A 19,966-nucleotide genomic window follows, 5' to 3' on the forward strand; every position below is an offset into this window, starting at 1 on the left:
AAGGAAACCTGCATTTGCACGTAGATAAGACCTGACTATACGTATGGAAATATGGTTGGTATTTAACTTCAGTATGGCTGAGTACGTGCCAATAAGAAAACAAGAAAAATAATCCGTTCAAATATTATGAGTTCAAAATCCAGTGAGTGAGACCTAGAGCATATCGGGATGGGTAAGAAATTGGCTTGAAATGGAAACAAATTGGGGCTTCATTTTTTGTTTTGTTTTTTTACAGCTGGGACTTTGCAGGCCACTGCTGTACCTGGCAACAGCTTATAGCATTCTGAGTAGAGCTGGGCCCACTATTCATAACAAACAGTGTCTGCACTGCACTATTTGCAGTCTTTTGAATCTTATGACTGAACAAGCTTCAGCCTGTGAGTTGCTTGCAAAATGTTTGTTGTGATTATTCCTTCCTATATTTCATCTGCACAATTCTATATTTGAGTGGCAGTTTAGGTTTTAATATTAGAATGTAGGTTAGTCCCCTAGGACACGTGGTATTTCTTTTTCTCCACACTTTGATCAGATGACTGAAACTTTATAACTGACTGCTGGTTCCTTGTGAAATGAATTTCATTTTGCCATGAAACAACTTTTTCTTCATGATTAAGTGAACTCTGGCTACAGCCTGAAATTTGCTTTCCATGAACATGTGTACGTTTAAAGAAAATATTTCTGTAACTTGTTCACGTGATACAAAAAAGGGGTTGTAACTGTTCAGTATTAAATTGTATTTAGAATCTAAATAGTTACAATGGCCAAAACATTCAAAATTAGAAACCTAAAGTTAATCTCATAAAGCCATAGTTAAGAACCTAAATAAGAAGCTTGTTGAGCACCTAGCAGTTAGTAGGTGGTCCTCACTTTAAAAAATGAGGCCAAATGTTTAGATGCTTATATATTAAAGCTGGTTGGGAAAATAATTTTTTTATTTATTTTCATTGATATTTTGGGCAGGTTTTCTTGAAAAACTGAAAACCAAAATATGTTCAATTTTTAGTTTAAATCTGAAAAAAAAAATGGTTTCCAGTTGCTAAAAAACAAAAACAAAAAAAAAAGCAGTGTTGGATTTTATTTCAATGAAAGCCCTGATGAAAATAGAAATATATTTAATCTCCCTGTACTATATGCCTTAAATGAAAGAGGAAAAAAGTAAACATATGAAGTGCATTCCTCAAAGCTCTCTTCCTCCCCACAAAAATCTTCTTTTGGTTTTAGTAGTAATAAGAGGTAGGACTTTGTTGCTGGCACAGAGGTGCCCGAGGCAAAGCAACAGGGGTTCGTTGCCCGGCGTGCTTCGCGCCAATAAACACACCGGGGTGGAGAAACAATCAAAGGTTTATTTGAGATCTCAAAGTGGTGCAAGGAGACAGGCAAGTCTCAAATCGAGCACACAGAACAAAGCAGCTTCTCTCTTCTTATACTTTACAATTAAGCCCTCCCTTCTCTCCCCCTGTATCACCCCCCCCACTCCCCCTCCCCTTTCTACCGAAGACATGTTTATACATTTAAGCCGTTAAATCATTCTAGGGCTATAAATCTAGCTTGTTAGTAACATTCCTCTAAACAATCATTGGGTCCTATTTACTCTAGTTTACTACCCCTCCTCCAGCTAGAAACATGCAAACCTCATCATTATTGCTTAGGACCTGGTTATAAGCAAGGTCGTAATAGGTAACTGACTATTTACACATTCCAATTCCTGTCCTTGGCTTTTGAGGCCACTTAAAGTTAAACATGGAAGAACAGAGTTTAAACATGGAAGAACTCTGGTTCATATATAGGCCTAATGACGCCATCAACTTGATGGCGCTTGAAGATAATCCTTTGTTCTTATTGTACATCTTTCATCTAAAAATTTCCAGGATTATATACAATGCTGAGACTTACATTTTTAAAACCGTGCTCATGAGCTGTGTGCACCCTGGTGAAATACACATGCACACAGAAGTGAGCGTATGTGCAAATCCTTGACTTATATGCACAGATCATGCATTGTGCATGTGCACTTCCTAAAAATATGGCACATAAAGGCTGTGTGTTGCCTATGGTCACTTATAGGACGTTGAAATGGCTAGTCCCCTATTAGGCCACATTACTACCATTTACTTTCCTCTTGAATCTGAAAAGGAAGAAGAAAGAGTGGTCAGCACAAAAGCACGAGATCTGCTTAATAAATGGCATAATCCAATTGAAAAATAAAATAGCAAGAATAAGGGAAGGCTTTATACAAGCTGGGAATACATGTTAAATCTATAGATCATCTGTTTGGCTGGAGTTTAGTGTACTGGTAGCAGGGAGTGCTGTTTGGGAAGCAGTTATGAACTAAAGGAACATTGTCAGCGCTCTGCTCCTGTGTGTGATGACACTTCAGCACAAGGAGGTAGCAGATGTAGTAATTAAGTGTTCTCAAGAGGCTGTAAAATGAGTTGATTAGGTGAATTACTAGACCTAACAAAGCCACATCAGGGTCAAGAGGCAATCGTGCATCGGGAAATATTAGAATTGACGGCATCTTGAAATTCTCTTCTACGCTAGTCTGTCGTGTGCTGTAAATAAAGGAGGTGCTCTAATGTTAACATATCCCATGGAAGGAAAAAGAAAAATATTTGACACTCTCGTTTAAAACTCTGATAAAACCTTGTTCATTCGCTTTTTGATCACTTACATCCTCTCTAATTCTCACACACACAAAAAAGCAGTCTTGTCTCACTTTTCAGCAAAGATTTAATGGTATTGTGTTATAGTGTTAACGTTAAGGCCATGTCTCTATTATGGGGAGTATACCAGCGTCACCACAGCATATCCCCATAGTGTAGATGCAGTCTTCACAGATCGAAGGAATTTATCCATCGGTGTTAGAACACCATCTCCACTAGTGACAGTAGTGAAGTTGATGAAAGCATTCTTCTGTCAACCTAGTTGCATACACAGTAAGTTGGCATGCCTACATCTCTCAAGGTTGTGGATTATTCGCATCCCAGAGCAACATAGCTATGTCAACCTAAATTTAAGTGTAGACCAGGCCTAAAACTCATTTAAGTAAGACTCTTATTACCAATGTTCTGTGAAGCTTGTTGCTCTTTCATGGATGCATGAGTTATAATGGCAAATGTATTGTCTATAGTAAAAATTATAACATTTTTCATCCATACATCTCAAAGTATTTTACAAAAATGAGTAAATGTTATTGTTCCAGTATTACAGACGGTAATTGAGGCACAGAAAGGATAAGTTATTTGCCCCCATGTCACTCAGCAAGTCAATGAAAAGAACTGGGAATACCACTCAGTTTCTCTGATTACTAGTTTATGCTCTTTCAGTTGGCCACAGATGCCTAAGGATCCACAAGAACTGGACCAGCATTTTCTGCAGATCTTGGCCTTCTACTAGAACTGCTGACAGCAACCCCTCACTCTTCCACTCTGCTGCATTCCCCACCTCCCACAGAACAATGTGACAGCTCACGAACAGCTGTGCCACTGTGGGAGTGACTCAAGTACACCGCTACCTCAATATAACACGACCCAATATAACACGAATTTGGATATAATGCGGTAAAGCAGTGCTCCGGGGGGGGCGGGGCTGTGCACTCTGGTGGATCAAAGCAAGTTCAATATAACACAGTTTCACCTATAACACGATAAGATTTTTTGGCGCCCGAGGACAGCGTTATATCAAGGTAGAGGTGTAACTGATATTTGCAATTAAGGCCTCATCCAGAGAATGCCAAGCATCTGCAACTCCCATTGAAATCAGTCTTCAATCCTATACGAGATCATGACCTTGACTTTCTCATTCAGAGAGCAAAATCTCATTTGATTAGGGGCTCTCGTTAAAAACTGTTCCACAGTGATTTACATCTCTCATTTACTTTTAGTCTATTCCAGCTGTGTACTTTAGGATCCTTCCCTGTTAGAGCTATTACATAGGAGGCCCTCTGAGTAATCAAGAAACCATTTTAGCATTTGTAATTTCTCAGGTTTGTGTCATGCACCAGGTTATAGTCCAGTGGGAAGGGCTGGTAATCAAAACCTCAAAAGTTTTTTCAATCAAAGACAGAAAATGGTTTTCAGGACAGAATTTACTGAGGACCTTGTTATTCCAGCTAGTGGGTAACCTGGTTATGAATGTCATCAGTTATTTACAGTAGAACCTCAGAGTTACAAACAGCTTGGGAATGGAGGTTGTTCATAACTCTGAAATGTTCGTAATTCTGAAGAAAACGTTATGGTTGTTCTGTCAAAAGTTTACAGCTGAACATTGACTAAACACAGCTTTGAAACTGTACTTGAAGAAGAAAAATGCTGCTTTCCCTTTTTTAGTAGTTTGCATTTAACACAGTACTGTACTGGATTTGTGTTTTGGTTCTTTTTTTTTGGAGGGGGTCTCTGCTGCTGTCTGATTGCGTGCTTCCGGTTCCAAATGAGGACCCCAAAAGCTTCTTTGCAATTTCTTGTCATATAAAGTAAACAAAAAATAATTGTTTCTTTTTAAGCGAATAGAAGATGGTAATTACCTAGAAAATACCACCTTTTTGTTGCTACCCTCTAGTGTAATACGTGGCGTATATTCTGAGTATTATTATTATGAATGTATTTGAATTACTGTAGCAAGTAGGGGCCCTAGTCATGGACCAGGACACTGTTGTGCTAGGCACTGTACAAACACAGAACAAAAAGACTGTCCCTTCCCCCAAAGAGCTTACAATCTTATGAGCAAGAATTTAAACTAAGACTTTTGGACATCACTAGTGGTTTTCTTTCTGATGCTTCAATTTCTGGGTGCCCAACCCAAGACACCTTTTAAAAGTATTGAATTTTCCCTCAGCACTTTCTGAAAATTAGGCCCCTTTAAGGTGTCTCAATTTGGGCACCCAGAAATTCAGACACCTAAAGTCACTAATCATTTTTAAGACTCATGGCCTAATCTTGGCCTCTTGCTTGAGTCCATCTAGTTGGCAAAGGCCATTTCGTTATTGGCTTTAATTCTGAAAACCTTACTAACCTTTCCTAGGTCATATGTCAGATAGTGTATGTATATTGGGACCACAAAATGGCATACATCCATGAAACCAACAGTGAAAGAAATATGTGGCATTTCCAGTCAGGAAAAAAAAAAAAAGTTAGAGGCCCTTGGGAGGGGAGGGAGAGAATCTTCTATCAGGAGACAATCTACCCTACTTTCTTTTCTCACATTCTTAATTCTGTGACTTTTACTTGCTTTATCACTTTTCCTGATTCCCTGCAGGCCAATGCTGACAGCTAAGCCTCTGTTTTATCTTGAACTGTTCAAACTTTGTCAGAAAATGACTTACCCTGCTGCGTTTGAAAGTGGCTGCATGATTGCAACGACCCACCTACTGGTTGCTCAGGGTCCAGATGATCACCAGAGTTTGAGTGAAATCGTAATGACAGCCCCGGAACAGCTGGCAGATTGTTAAAATATATGCTCTTTTACTGCTTCCAATAGAAGGCCAAGAAATTGAATTAATTTTTTTTATTCCATCTAAAAACAATTATCCAGCTCCGATCTCACCGTAATATCAATATCCAAAGAAGAATATTAGGTTTTGACACCATTTGTTAACACAGTCATGTTGCTAGAACCACTTCTGAGCAAAGTCATGCAATTTGCATTGTCCATAGTTGTTCTGATTGTTCAGTCTGTGGTCTTCGATAGCTGCCTCCAGCCTTAACTGCTAAATATCCATGCGGTTTTTCAGCCATTGGACCAGCACAAATCAGCTTTACAACACACTAGTATTGCAATAGTCACAACCATTAGATCATGCAGAGTGTATGATAAAATGTAGATTTTCAGTGATAGTGGCACCATTCATGCCTCTAAAAATCAGGCTCCATTGAAGTTTCTCTTGTACATTTTCAGTGGCTTTTATTTGTGCCGAAATTTGATAACGCCATGAACAGCTTTCTATTACAATACAAGATAAATGGAAACAAGAACCGGAGACATCTCTCTATGCCCTCAATATCTCTAAATAATAACATTCATATTGTGTTTTACATCTTCGAAGTGCTGTACAAGCAGTAACTCATCCCCATGATCACCTCTGAGCAGTGGATATATAAGTAAATATGTTTATCGCCATTTTATAGAACATGGAGGGAGAGAGGCCACATATTTTCTTGCCCAAGGCCATAGAGAATCTTGTGCCTGTGTAAAGAAGACAACCTAAGACTCAACTTCATTCCTTCCTCTCTCAAGAAGGGGCTGTAAGACCTGTACTTCAGTTCTGATTTTGGGGTGATGTCATTTTGACAATCACTCCAAAGAAAAAGGAAGCTAGCACTTAATATTTTAAAGCCGAGGAGGAAATCAGTAGCAAAGTGAGGTCTCCGGTAGACCCAAAAACGGAGCCGTAGGAGCACAGACTGTTGTGGTGCTGTTTTGCAGTTCATCTTTAAGTTTCTCACTAGGGTAGAATGGAATTACTCATATCCTTAAAGTTACAGATATGCTTAAGTGTTTTGCTGGAGCAGGGCCTCACTTCTTAATCCAGCTCAAGACCTAATGGGATGAATCTAAGGTTGTACTTCACACAAGAGTGCCTTGTTTTGGATTAACACACATTTTTGTTTCCCTTCTTTCGTAGGTAGAAGTGCAGTTTTCAATGTGAAATTTGTATACTGTCTAGCTAGTCCATTTCCTCCTGTCTTCAATATTTGGGTAGGGACTGATCCTGTTGAGTGCCTCTTACAACATACTGAGTGTCCTCAACTCCCGTTAAGGTCAATGAGATTTGAAGGCACTCAGCATGTTGTAGGAGGCACTCAGCACGCTGCAGGATCGTTATGTCAATAATCTCTAGAGTAGACATTCAAAACCACACAATATGATGGCTAATGGCACAGATGCAGGCCAGACAGCCTAGTGGATGAGTTACTGAAGAGGGACTTAGGATAACTGGGTTCAATTCTTGGCTCAATCACAGATTTCCTGTGTGATTGTGAGCAACTCAGTTAATCTCTCTGTGCCTCAGTTCCCTATCTGTAAAATGGGCATAATACTTCCCTACCTCACAGTGATGATGTGAGGCTAAAATCTGTTATTGATTTGTGAGGTGATGGTGGTAAGGGTCATATTGGTACATAGACAGATTTGCCAATGACTTAATGAAAGACCTAATGATGAACAAAAATAATAATAAGCCATTGGTCACCTTAAGAAAAGTTACCTTTAGCAAATTAAAAGTTGTAGACTGTGATATATGCCTGCCTAGATGTATGACAGCTGGTATCGTTGCTTCTACACTGTTGTAATATAGGACAGTGTTTCACCAACGCAGTCTATAGGGCCAGATTTTAAATAGTCACTTTTTCATTAATGAGTAGTAATATGAAAAAAATCTGTATATTAAAATATTTTTTTTTATTTTTTTTTCTCTTCTTCTTCTTCCCTTACAGCTCATGGCCAATGCTATCCTGTTTGTCAGTGTAAATTTGTATGGGGTCTTTGTGAGGATTTTGACGGAAAGGGCTCAGAGGAAGGCATTCCTTCAAGCCAGGAACTGCATAGAAGACAGGCTAAAGCTGGAGGATGAAAATGAAAAACAGGTCAGTTTAAAAGTGCTCTTCTTTCTTTGGTATCATTATAGATACATGTACTGTAAGTTGAGAGACTAATTCATGAGGAAAGGTCTTTAATTACCTTATTGCCAGGGGAGTTTCTCTGCTTTGCATTTTACTCTTGATCTGCCACAAAAACATAACATGCAGGAGCATCCACATAGTTAGCATTAGCTCACTCACCAAAGTGGAAAATTTCTAGGCTGGGGAGAAAGGTAACATTTTAGACAATATAGAAATCATATTTTTATTTGCATGTGGAATGTAAGGTGGATTTTAGACATCCTGTACAAATTTCTCTTTGCCTAGGTGTATGTCTGCACCTCCCATAAATATTAATGAGAGTTATGGTAAAAACACACTTTACAGGGAGAACAGACTCCAGTGTTTCAGCCAAACAGTTTGAACCACAATCCATCCCTCCACTCATTTAAAAATAGTACTGTTTTTAGTATATTTCACTTAAAACTACAGCAATCAGCCTTCCACACTGACACGGAAATAAGGTATGATAAGGAAAATCACTGCAGCAAAACTCATTATCACTCTCTTGAGGCCTGATCCAAATCCCGCTGAATCCCAGTCAGTCTTTCTATTGACTTCAGTGGAGTTTGGATCAGGTCTTCGTTGTGGTATACTGTTCATAGTCTATGATGAATATGTAGGGCCTTTTCTTTAAACAACTTTGGGTAGTTGGGTAAAATGGGACTTGGATCCAAGTCACTTCTTGGTCTTAGGTTTGGTTTTGTGAAACAAAACCCGCTCTGGTGAGATTTTCCAAAATCAGGTCTTCCCCCAACCCTATCATTGTCTATCTCTTTTTGTAACACAGTCCAAAACAGGGACCATAGATCATAGAAATGTAGGGCTGTAAGGGACCTCAAGAGGTCATCTAATCCATCCCCCTGTGCTCAGGCAGTATCAAGTACACCTAGATCATCCCTGACAAATGTTTCCCCAACCCGTTCTGAAAAACTTCCAATAATGGGGATTCCACAGCCTCCCTTGAAAGTCTATTCCAGAGTTTAATTACCCGTATAGTTAGAAAGTGTTTGCTAATATCAAGCATAAATTTCTCTTGCTGAAGATTAAGCCAATTACTTCTTGTCCTTCTTTCAGTGGACATGGAGAACAACTGATCACCAACATTTTTATAACAGTCCTTAGCATATTTAAAGATTTGTTATCAGGCCCTATGTCCGTCTTCTTTTCTTAGGACTAAACATGTCCATTTTTTTATTTTAGTGTTTTCTTGATAGGTAGGGCCCTACCAAATTCACGGTCCATTATGGTTAATTTCACGGCCATAGGATTCGAAAATTTGGTAAATTTCATGTTTTCAGGTGTTTCAATCTGAAATTTCATAGTTTTGTAACCGTGGAGGTCCAGATCCAAAAGGGGATTATGGGGCGGTCACAAACCTGTTGTAGAGGGATCACAGGATTGCCACCCTCACTTCTGTGCTGCCTTCAAAGCTGGACTCTGAAGGCAGCAACCGTGGAGCTTCCTGCAACAGGAGGAGGTTCCCGGAGGTGGTCTGAGCTCCCCTCAAGAGCGGCTGTGCAGGGGTGGACAAGTCCTGTTCCTCCCCAGCCCAGCCAGAGCTAGGAGCCCCCTGGCTGGGGCGCTCCTAGCAGCAGGGGAAGATCAGAGCCACCTCCAGAAGCCTCCTCCAGCTGCAGGAACCTCTGGGGCTGCTGTCCAGTCTCAGAGCATACTGCAGCAGAGGAAGGCACCCGAAGGTGGGTCTGAGCTCCCACTGAAAGCGGTTGTGCAGGGGTTGGACAAGTCCTGTCCCTCCACAGCCCAGCCAGAGCTAGGAGCCCCGTGGCTGGGGCACTCCTAGCAGCAGGGAGAGATTGGATTTCACGGAAGGGCTTATTTCACAGTCTGTGACGCATTTTTCATGGCCGTGAAATTAGTAGAGCACTACTCATAGGACAGGTTTTCTAAACCTTTTTGTCATTTTTGTTTTTCTCCGCTGAACTCTCTCCAATTTGTCCACATCTTTCCTAAAGTGTGGTGCCCAAAATTGGACACAGCACTTCAGCTGAGGTGTTACCACTGCTGAGTAGAGTGGGACAATTACCTCTCATCTCTTACATACGACACTGCTGTTAATACGTCCCAGAATGATATCAGCCTTTTTGCAAATTCATCACTTTGTTGACTCATATTCAACTTGTGGTCCATTATAACCTCCAGCAGTACTACCATCTAGCCAGTTATTCTCCATTTTGTAGCTGTGCATTTGATTGTTCTTTCCTAAGTGAAGTACTTTGCACTCGTTTTTATTGAATTTCATCTAATTGATTTCAGATCAATTTTCCTTTTTTGCAAAGCTGTTTTCAATTCTAATCCTATTCTCCAAAGTACTAGCAACCCCTCCGAGCTTGGGATCATCCACAGGTTTTATAAACATAGTCTTTACTCCATTATCCAAGTTATTAATGAAACTATTGAATAGTACTGGACCTACCGCATGGTACATCTATGGGTAGCGGAGTATGGCCTCTGTGAGACCCCACTAGATACGGCCTCCCAGTTTGATAGTGAACCACTGATAACAACTCTTTGAGTACAGTCTTTCAACTACTTGTGCCACCCACTTTATAGTAATTTAATCTAGACCACATTTTCCTAGTTTGCTTAAGAGAATATCATGTGGGACTGTGTCAAGAGCATTACTAAAATCAAGGTATATCAAGTCTACTGCTTCCCCCTTTCCTCTAGGCCAGTAACCCTGTCAAAGAAGGAAATTAGGTTGTTTTGACATTATTTGCTCTTGACAAATCCATGCTGGCTATTCCTTATAACCCAATTATCTTCTAGGTGCTTACAAATTGTTCTAGAAATGCCTCTTCTTGATTTGGTGGTTTATAGTAGACCCCTACCATGATGCTACCCTTATTTCCCCTCCTTTTATCTTTACCCAGAGACTTTCAGCTGGCGTTTCTCTCATCTCTTTCTGGACCTCAGAACAAGTGTATATATTCTTGCTGGATAATATAATGTCTCTTCCCTTTTTTTACTCCTGTCCTTTCTGAAAAACCTATACCGCTCCATACCAATATTCCAGTCATGAGATTTAGGCCACCAAGTCTTGATGATGTTACTTAAGTCATAATTTAGCTTATGTACTAATACTTCCAGTGGTCTCTGTTTGTTCCCCATACTCCTTGCATAGATAGATGTACTGTGTGCATGCGCATGTGCATGTGTATTTATATAACACATACATAGATACCTCTGACTTCCCTGCCTTTGAATTTTGGGAGTTTGGATAAAATGTGACCTTCATTCAAATCACTCTTTGTTTTGGTTATGATTTTACAAAGATTAAACCCAATTGACAAGGGAGCAGATTTTCCAAGTGCATGGCATTTAGGCACCCAAGTCGCAATGAAATTCAGTGGGACTTAGATACCTAACTCTAATTTGTGCCTTTTGAAAATCTATTTCTGTGTTCTCAAACCAAAGCACCGTTTGTTTTGCCCATCTCTAGTTATTTTATATGTGTCTTTGATAACTATCTGTAAAAAAGCAAAGAAGCAAACACCTCCCCAAAAACAATAGACAAAAGAGAGGCACTTTGCACAATTTTAAAAGTAAGATACACGTGATAAACATTTTTCTAATTGAATAAGCAAGTACACGAGTACACTTATAGCTTACATTCTTCACTTTAATACATTGGCAGAAATTACTTTATGCAGTACAATATGCAGTGGTGAAAAGCACTCATTTACCAATATACAGCACCTTCAAACAACTTTTGGTGACTTAAACACAAACTAAATAACAACACTTTTAAAACAGTGAGGGGGGGGAACCCCAACTCCCTCCCTCCAAAACCCCACCAAGACCTGATTACAAGCTACCATACTCTTATCGGTCCATTATGGCCTAATGTAGCCCAAGTTTCCAGTTGATAACACTCTGAGGCCTACCTATCATGCGATTTAGTTCCACTGAGAACTCTAGGGCTGTTGAAAAGTGGAGAGGTGGGGATAAAATGACATTAGTGAACTACTTGGGCATGTATAAGCATCCTGGTACCTTCATTTGGAGAATTACAAATATTAAATGTAAAAAAAGAAAAGTACTGATACTTTTAATCCGATTTTGTTCTAATGTAAATGCCCTGACCCAAATACTGTAGCCTTTTTACATTAAGAATTTCAAACCAAAATGTTAAAACCCTTTCCCTGATGTTCCTATGCATGTAATTAATGAAACAGCAAAACCAGACCCCTGTTGACTTTTGAACACACACAATCTTTTAGACTTAAAATGGTGACTTTGTGAAGACAGAGCTGCAGCTGTATCTATCTGCAAGGGACATTTCCTCCTCTGTGGATTTCCTCCTCTGTGAGATTTCCTCCTGCTACTACATCTGTAGTAGCAGATACACATGGTAATTGTGGTAAATCTGTTTATAATGGGGAAAGCTAAGATCTCTCTTTTTTTGTATACAGCATGTTCAGAAAGTCAGCATCCCCGGTAGTAGGAGCGTGCAAGAAGGCATTTGAAGCAGGGTGATTTAAAAAAAATTAATTTAGCATTTACAACTTTTTTGCTGCGTGCAGTTAAGACAGATAAATTATCTCATTGGCATGGCAGCATGCATTCATTATGCCGCCAGATGGGAGGCTAAGGTTCAAAAGCAACCACTGAATCCAAGGCTCTGGGCCAACAGAGAATAACTGTGATCGGCCTCTTGGGAAAAGCATGCTGCTCCTGTTATTCATAAATCTCAGCAGCAATACCATCCTTTCTAGAGCGAGCCTCTTAATGTAAATATTGTGAGCTCCATCCTGCTGCTACTGAAATGAATGGCCAAACTCCCAAAGGAGTAGGCTTTGGGCCCGGAATGTGTAATTGCAACCAAAATACCTGCATTTTTCTTCTCTCTCTGTTTTACCCATATTTTTTGCTCTACAATCAAGAAAGCAGGAAAAGATTAATTTAGGTGGGGATTGTCACCTGCCTCGTGAGCAAGGAGCTCCCTTCCCCTACACTGCATTAACTACTTGCATTGGAAGTCACAGCACAGCGGGAAGAGCAGCTTTCTGGAGCTGCTACTTCCCCTCCATTGCAGGTTGGTGGGGAGTGAGTGGAATCTTGGCCAGTGCAGAGAACAAAGGGGGAACCAGGGAGGGAATTGCGACTTGGTGAGTAATAATTCCCTTCCTGGTCTGCATTTGGGGTGGGGCAGCTACCTGCTGTTCCTTACCATGGGCAGATTGTAAAGATACAACTAACCCCCCACCACCATGTTAGAGTTGTGTGATATTAGCAGTGCTTGTTTATTGGGTATTCACTTGCCAATGTTTTTTTTTTTTTTTTTGCAACATATTCCGGAGTTTGATCCAGGGTAAAAGTGCATCACTTCCACCAGCCAAATGATGTACTTTCTGCAGCATTAACAACCTGTGAAAGTGTCTTTTTGTTTTCACCAAAAAAGGTGAAAAAGTCTGACTTTTTGCTGACAGGGACCAGTCCTAATATCATAGAGGGTTTTGTCATGAATGTCAATAAGGGCAGGTTGGGCTCAGGATTTTTCTCTAGTTTAGTGACAATCTCCCACCACTCTACATAATCCCTCTTAACCCCTCCATGTGTCCACTACATCTTTGTGTTTAATTCATGTAGACTATTGTATTAAAAAAGATTTCTAGCCCTACCTAGTGGTCTCAGGTTAAGGCTCTACTTTGCTGTGGAAAGGTCCAGGTTTGACTCTTAGGATGTGTCTACACCGCAGATTACGGTACAGCAAACCAGGGTGTGAATCTATAGAACACCAGTTTGCTAGGCAGTAACAGCATCCCGTATGGCCACTGCTACAATGTGCTGTGGCAGTGTCGACGCGGGATGACACTACTGTGTGGCAAGCTGGTGCATGGTAGATTCACACCCGATGTGCTGTGCAATGACTTGTCCTGTTGACAGGCCCTTAATAATGTTATTCAGGGCAGCAAGGAATAGGAGCATGAACCAATCAACTTGCAAGTGAACGAGATTAAAAAATGAGGTTTGGTACAGATGGAGTATGAGTGTGTCTGAGGAAAGGTGGGTTTAAGTACCTATTTACCCAGATCCTGCGAACATACCTCTGTGTAACTTTACATGTGTAAGTGTTCCTATTGAGTGGAAGGGGATGATTCAAGTGCATACAACTGTACATATATAAAATTGTTTGCAGGATTGGGCTATGTTCTGTATCATGGTAGTACGTGCTCAGCTTTTTTGTTTCCCTTATGCCTTACTCTTGCAGTTAGGCAAGCGTAACTTGCCAGCTGTGCTCTAGTTAATGCATAATTGGTTTCCCCGACACTTCCTGTCCTTCTTAGTGCTTTGTGACTTGAATTGATAATTGCAACATTGTATACATGGCCGTGCAGAATTGAAGCCTAAATATATCACTGAGACGTACACAGTACAATCCTCCCTCCAAAAAAGTAAAACACTGTCTATGTCTAAAAGCTATACTCTGAATCTAGATCAACCAGTAATTATGGACTTGATGCAGGCATCCTTGGGTGAGGTTCTATGGTCCGTTTTATGCAGGATGTCAGAACAGATAACCCTAATAGTCCCTTCTGGCCTTAAAATCCCTGCGTCCATGAAAACAGAACACCCTTCCTTAGCATCAGGGAGAGGAGAAAATGATGTTCACAATTGCAGGCTCTCACTGAAGTTTTTGCTGTAGCTTGCAGTTTTCTGAAAAATCTGTTTCTTTTATTTTAAGTTGGGTTTTACCATTGTCCATTTTGAAAAGAGCCCTTGCATTGTAAACTGATGTGCTGAGAGGCCCTGCTAACCCAGGCTTTCAGGGGAAAAAGTCCCTCGCCAAGCAATAACAAGCACCAAAGGTTTGAACATCCCCATTCTCCACTCCAGTTGACCATTTAAATGCTTATCTTATTTTCATCTCAGGCAGACTGTTGGCTGCGTCCACCACATTGCCCTACTCCTTGCCTCTCTTCCCCTTTCCAAAGTAGAAGGTGTAGACGGGGAGTGATTGCTGGTCAACACAGCAGTAATTACAAAGATCCCTTCGGCCCCAGTCCTGTGTAATCCATCCCTTAGGCCCCGCTCCTGCAAACACTTACTCACATGCTTAACTTTAAGTACCAGGTAAATCCAAGTAAATCCTAAGGCTACTCACGGTACTAAAGTTAAGCATGTGTGTAAGTGTTTGCAGGAGTGGGGCCTTAGGTTGATGCTCCCTCCCTCTGCAGGTTTGGCTATCCTACCCCATTTTGCTCCTCTCTGCAACCTGCAGTGGAAGGTGCACATGGCTGAATTAGTACCCGCATTCATTTTACAGTAGAATGTGGTCACTGGGGACCTGTTAGTAGGCAGAGAAATGTCTCAATTAGCTGAATGTGTCTAATAGCAGAGGGTGGGGTTTTCATGTAGCATTGGTATCTAGAAGTGCAAAACAAAACAAAAACCACACCCAAGGCATCTTGTAGAGTATAGGTCTGTAAACTGTATTAGCTACACATTTTAATTGTAATGTAATTGTACTTGCATTATAAATTTTTTTTATAAATTACAAAATAATTATAAAATCATTATATCATATTAAAAATACAGAAAACTTAAGACATTCATAAAAGAACATTACTCATACCTGCTGTCATATCAGGCACTTTAACACTTGCACTTACAGTTTAATTCCACCCCAATAGCACACTGACATTTAAACAACAAAATCAGCTTTCAGCCATTTCCATTATCTGGCAGAAGGTCTCAGAGCTATGCCAAGTAAACAGATTTTAAAGCCTATAAATACAGTACATGAACTCTGGTTCCCAGGCACAAGTCTCAGTTAAGCTAATGTCTCTATTAACTTCTTCCCAGTTTCACAGGGCAGGCTCTAGTTATTAATAATTGATATAATGTAGGAGAGAGGTTTTGAACTATTCCTTATTCCAGTATATCTTTCTCATAGATGTGGCAAAATATTTAAGGCAACTAAAATGAAATGAGCTCTTAATTATCCTCATGGAACCTTCGCTTGCTCATTGTAGGTTGAAGAGATGAAGAAAAACAGTTAAATTAAAATTTTCCATTTTGTAGCATTCTAAAAACTGTTGAAACTTCAGCAGCTACGGGGGATTCAGTGATAAACATAGTATTGTTCCTGGAAACTTTCAAATGTGTTCTCTTTTAGAAAACCCTCAATGTAACATATAAAGGATTGCAGTGGTGGTACAGAAGTAACACATAATGGTGGATAGTGGCGGGGGGGGAGGGGAAGCAGCACAATTGAAAGGTTCTGTAGGGGCATGTGAGCGCTCCATGTGTTGCCTCTGCCACTGCCCCCCTGAAACTTGATATGTATGTAGTCAACATACACTAGGAACTACTACCTCCTGCTCTGTGTCCTGTGGTGGCCCACCCTCCCTGCCTGAACTATTCTCGATCAATTTAGCAAGTGTTCAAAACAAGACCAACAAAAGGGGCAACACAGTTGGGATGCACAGTCCCCTATGCGCCATCACGGTGGGTGGCGCCGGGGTGGGATGGTGCTTGGGTTTGGATCATCTCAGTTAACAAGAAGTTGGAGAATTATCAGTCACTTTTTGTTGGAACAGGGAATATGACACCCCCAAATCACCTTCTCCTTGATAGGCACATAGGAGGCCGCTGCTGTTTCAATGCTCCCCCAGTGGCAGCAGCAGGGTCCCCCCCAGACAGGATCCCTCACTTACCCCTGGAGCTCTTGGGCTGGATGGGGCCTGGCACTGAGCACCACATGACAGCTCCTGTTCCCAATCTTGAAAATACCCCCTGACTGAGTTCAGCAGGCGGTCTGCAAAGCAGGCAGTGGGAAGTGCTGGGATTTCAGCAGCAGGGAAGGAGAAGGAGCCCCATGTAACAGTGGGGAGGAGCTCAGGCTTCAGCCAGCCACCCTGCTGCTTCCTCCCTCTACTCCTGGTGGAATTCTGTGCCAAAAAAATTAAAATTCTGCGCAGACTGTCTTAAAATTCTGCAAAATGTTGCATATTTTATTTTCAAAATGACGCAATATAATCATGCCAGTTTCAATTATTTTAGTAATTTATTTCAAAATAGCTGTCAGCAAGTATGATTCAGGAACAAAAAAGATTCAGGAAATGTTTTTTGACAAATAGGTTCCTTACTAGACATATTAATATAGAACTTTGTGTAATAATTCATTTAAACGACAATACAGAAACTTATTTCCCAGACCCCTCAGAAGCAGTGCAAAGGCTTGGGGAAATCAGGGGTAATGGAGGAGCTGAGGGAGAAGGAAGTAATTGCTGGGAAGGAGCCTGGATGTGAACTTGGAGGGTTGTTGGGTGTGGATGGGAGAAGTATGGAACAGGGTTTTTTGGGAGGGAGGGGGCGAAGGGGGATTGTTAGGGAGCCTTCCCCATGCAGACCGGGCTGACCCGTAGCCTCTCTCATTCAGTCAGGCACATCTGCTCCTATCCCCATGTGTCACTGCACCCCCATTCACCCAGCCTCCCTCCCCCATGTGGCTCTGCACCCCCACTCAGCCGTGTCCCTCTCCATCCCCATTTGTCCCTGCAGCCCCATCCCATTCAGCCCCAGTCTGTCCCCCCCATTTGCCCTTCTGAATCCCAATTTCTGACCACACAGCAGCCCCATGTGCCCCTATATCCCAGGCCTCCTGACCTGGCCCCACAGGCAGGGCACTGTGAGGAACACAGCCTCTTCTCTTCCCTATCCACAGCTGGGGCTGCTCCTGCCTAGGAGCAGCTGCTCTCTGTTCTGATGCCACAGTGGCCCCTGTAGGGTGAAAGGTGTAACTGCTGCACTTCTCAGCAGAATGTATTTTCTGCTGAGAAGAAAAATTCTGCATGGCACATGAATTCTGTGCGTACATAGTGGCGCAGAATTCCCCCAGGAGTTTCCCTCCCCACACTGCATGAACACATGGTGAGTGCTGCCACCGGGGGAGCTGCTGCCTCCTGCTGGGCTTCCCAGCGAGAAGCGGCCAGGGCCGGCTCCAGGCACCAGCGAAGGAAGCAGGTGCCTGGGGCGTCCAATAGAAAGGGGCAGCACTCCGTCCATTATTGGGGCGGCATGTCCGGATCTTCGGCGGCAATTTGGCGGCAGGTCCTTCAGTCCCTCTCTTCCTCGGCACTTCGTCGGCAGCGCAATCGGGTTTTTCTTTTCTTTTTTTCTTCACCGCTTGGGGCGGCAAAAAAGCTGGAACTGGCCCTGGAAGCGGCTCAAGAAATCTAGGGGGACACGTAACCCCATGTACCCGCCCATGTGTTGCCTCTGGTGGTGGTGGTGGTTTTGTTTTTGCCTGTTTGATATCTCATTGTTTTCCATGAAAGAGGATAAGGGAGTAAGGATAAAGACACAAACACATGGTGCCAGATGCACAAAGGGTCTAACTTTTAGAAACCTAGAAAGCCACAGGAACAACGCTGTGATTCACAAAATCTGAATCCGGCATCTAGGCTCCTATACAGTGAACAGCGAGAAATAGGTGCCTTAGAATGTGATCCATAAAGCCAGCACGCTAGGTGGGGAGCCACTTAAGCTAGCCAATGAGAGATGCTGATGAGAGGGGGGTACGTTAAGCCCCTCATGGAGCTAGGCACCCAAGTCCATGCTGTAGGGAGGTACCTGTGTCTTCTAGTGATCCACAAACCAGGGGAAGATAGATGCTTCTCTGCCTACGTTGCATGTGGGATCCGATCCAGTGGACATGCTCAGAGGCCACCTAAATGCACAAAGTGGAGGGGGGAGGAGGATGCCCTTCCTTATAACATTTAGGCCAGTGGTTACAGCACTCACCTGGAATGTGGGAAGCCACCAGTTCAAGTCCCCCTCTGCCTGATATGGAGAAGGGATTTGAACAGGGATCTTCCACCTCCCAGGTGAATACACTAATCACTGGGCTATAGAGTCATTCTCACTTGTTCCTTGGCCCAATTAATATTTAATTATTTGATTAAATTGGAACAACTTCAATAGGTGAGATTGAGGAATATCCCATCGCCCAGTGATTAGGTATCTACAGGGTTAGATGGTAGCCAGGTGGGAGTTTTGTGGATCTCAATGGCACCTACAAACAGGACTTAAATACCTAAGTACCTTTGTGGATCCAGGCTATAAAGCTTGTCGTTACATAGTTAAGGCTAGACTACCATATTGCTTTCAGTAGATAATACCTTGTAAATAATCATAATCAGAACTCTAGAAAGTCAGAACATATGACACTGAAGTTAAATGAGAGCAGATACTTGAGAAGGCATTTTGTCAAGGTTGGCTTTTAAGTCTAAAGCGCTGTTTTCTAATGTAACCTTGTGCGTGCATTCTCACACGTTCATGGATGTGAGCTGGGTTCTTTGTAGGATGGAAATACAGGGAGACAGTTTCAAGTCAACAAAGCATTTGTAGTGTGTTTCAGTTAGTTGACTCGGGGGGGCACTAACAAACCACTGTGCAAAACAGTACATACTTATGAATGTGTGGTTAGACTGTTGTTCTTATTTCAGCAGTAGAAGACTGATATCCTGAATACTGTTATAGGGCTGTATCTCCTGCATGTTTCTAAATCAAATCTTCCTCCCCCTCACTGATGTCCCTACAAATGTATTCACCCATACGTTCATCTTAAAAGCCAACCAGCTCTGTAGTGCAAGTTAACGTATGCTCTCATCTCTTTCTTTAAAATATCATGGGCTGTCTTCAGGTGCTATAAATTGGTATAGCTCCACAGAGTCCAGTAGGACAACAGCAATTTATATCAGCTGAAAATTGGGCCCTACTTGTGTTTACTGCGTTATCAGAGGGCATTGCAGGAAATGAATCCTGCCCTTAATTCAGCAAGCTATGTGTATTCTGGCAGGTGCGCTTTGCTTGGATCTAAAATAGGACAGCATATGGTCCAAACGTATGATTTGCCCTACATGTGTCCTAAGCTAGCAGACCACACCTCTGCTGGTAAGAAGATACCAGACTATGTAGTAACCTGTCCCCTTTTCTTGTAATATAATGCATTTTGTATGCTGTATAAGAGTATTTTGTTTGGATTTTATCATTTTGGAGTGGGGAATATTTTTTTATTTCATTTAGATTTCCAGATTCCTTCAGATTTCACAGAAGAAACAGGTATCTAGTACATCTTTTGACTTGTGCTAATTTTCCTATGTGGTCTCATTTCTTTTTCTGTCTTAGTATTGATTGGAAAATCTCTATTGTACATGGTAAGTGTAGATTAGCATCAAGTGAATCTGATTGCTTAAAATTGGTGAGTTCCCTTACAGCTTCCTTAGTTTATTCCAGGCTGTTTTCCTTCCTTCCTTTTTTTTTTTTTTTTTTTTTTTTTTTTTTTTTTTTTTTTTTTTTTT

General features: G+C 41.6%; 1 protein-coding gene across 1 annotated transcript in view; it reads left to right on the forward strand.

Moving 5' to 3' along the window:
• LOC113407031 (adenylate cyclase type 1-like) overlaps positions 1-19,966 on the forward strand; it is a 220,507-nt gene that overhangs the window by 65,280 nt on the left and 135,261 nt on the right. The window contains exon 2 of the mRNA XM_026654114.1: positions 7,431-7,580. Within this exon, the coding sequence (XP_026509899.1) occupies positions 7,431-7,580 (150 nt within the window). The remainder of the gene's footprint in view (positions 1-7,430; positions 7,581-19,966) is intronic.

Source organism: Terrapene carolina, unplaced genomic scaffold (assembly GCF_002925995.2).
Source record: "Terrapene carolina triunguis isolate 2854851 unplaced genomic scaffold, T_m_triunguis-2.0 Scaffold180, whole genome shotgun sequence".
Lineage (NCBI taxonomy): Eukaryota > Metazoa > Chordata > Testudines > Emydidae > Terrapene > Terrapene triunguis.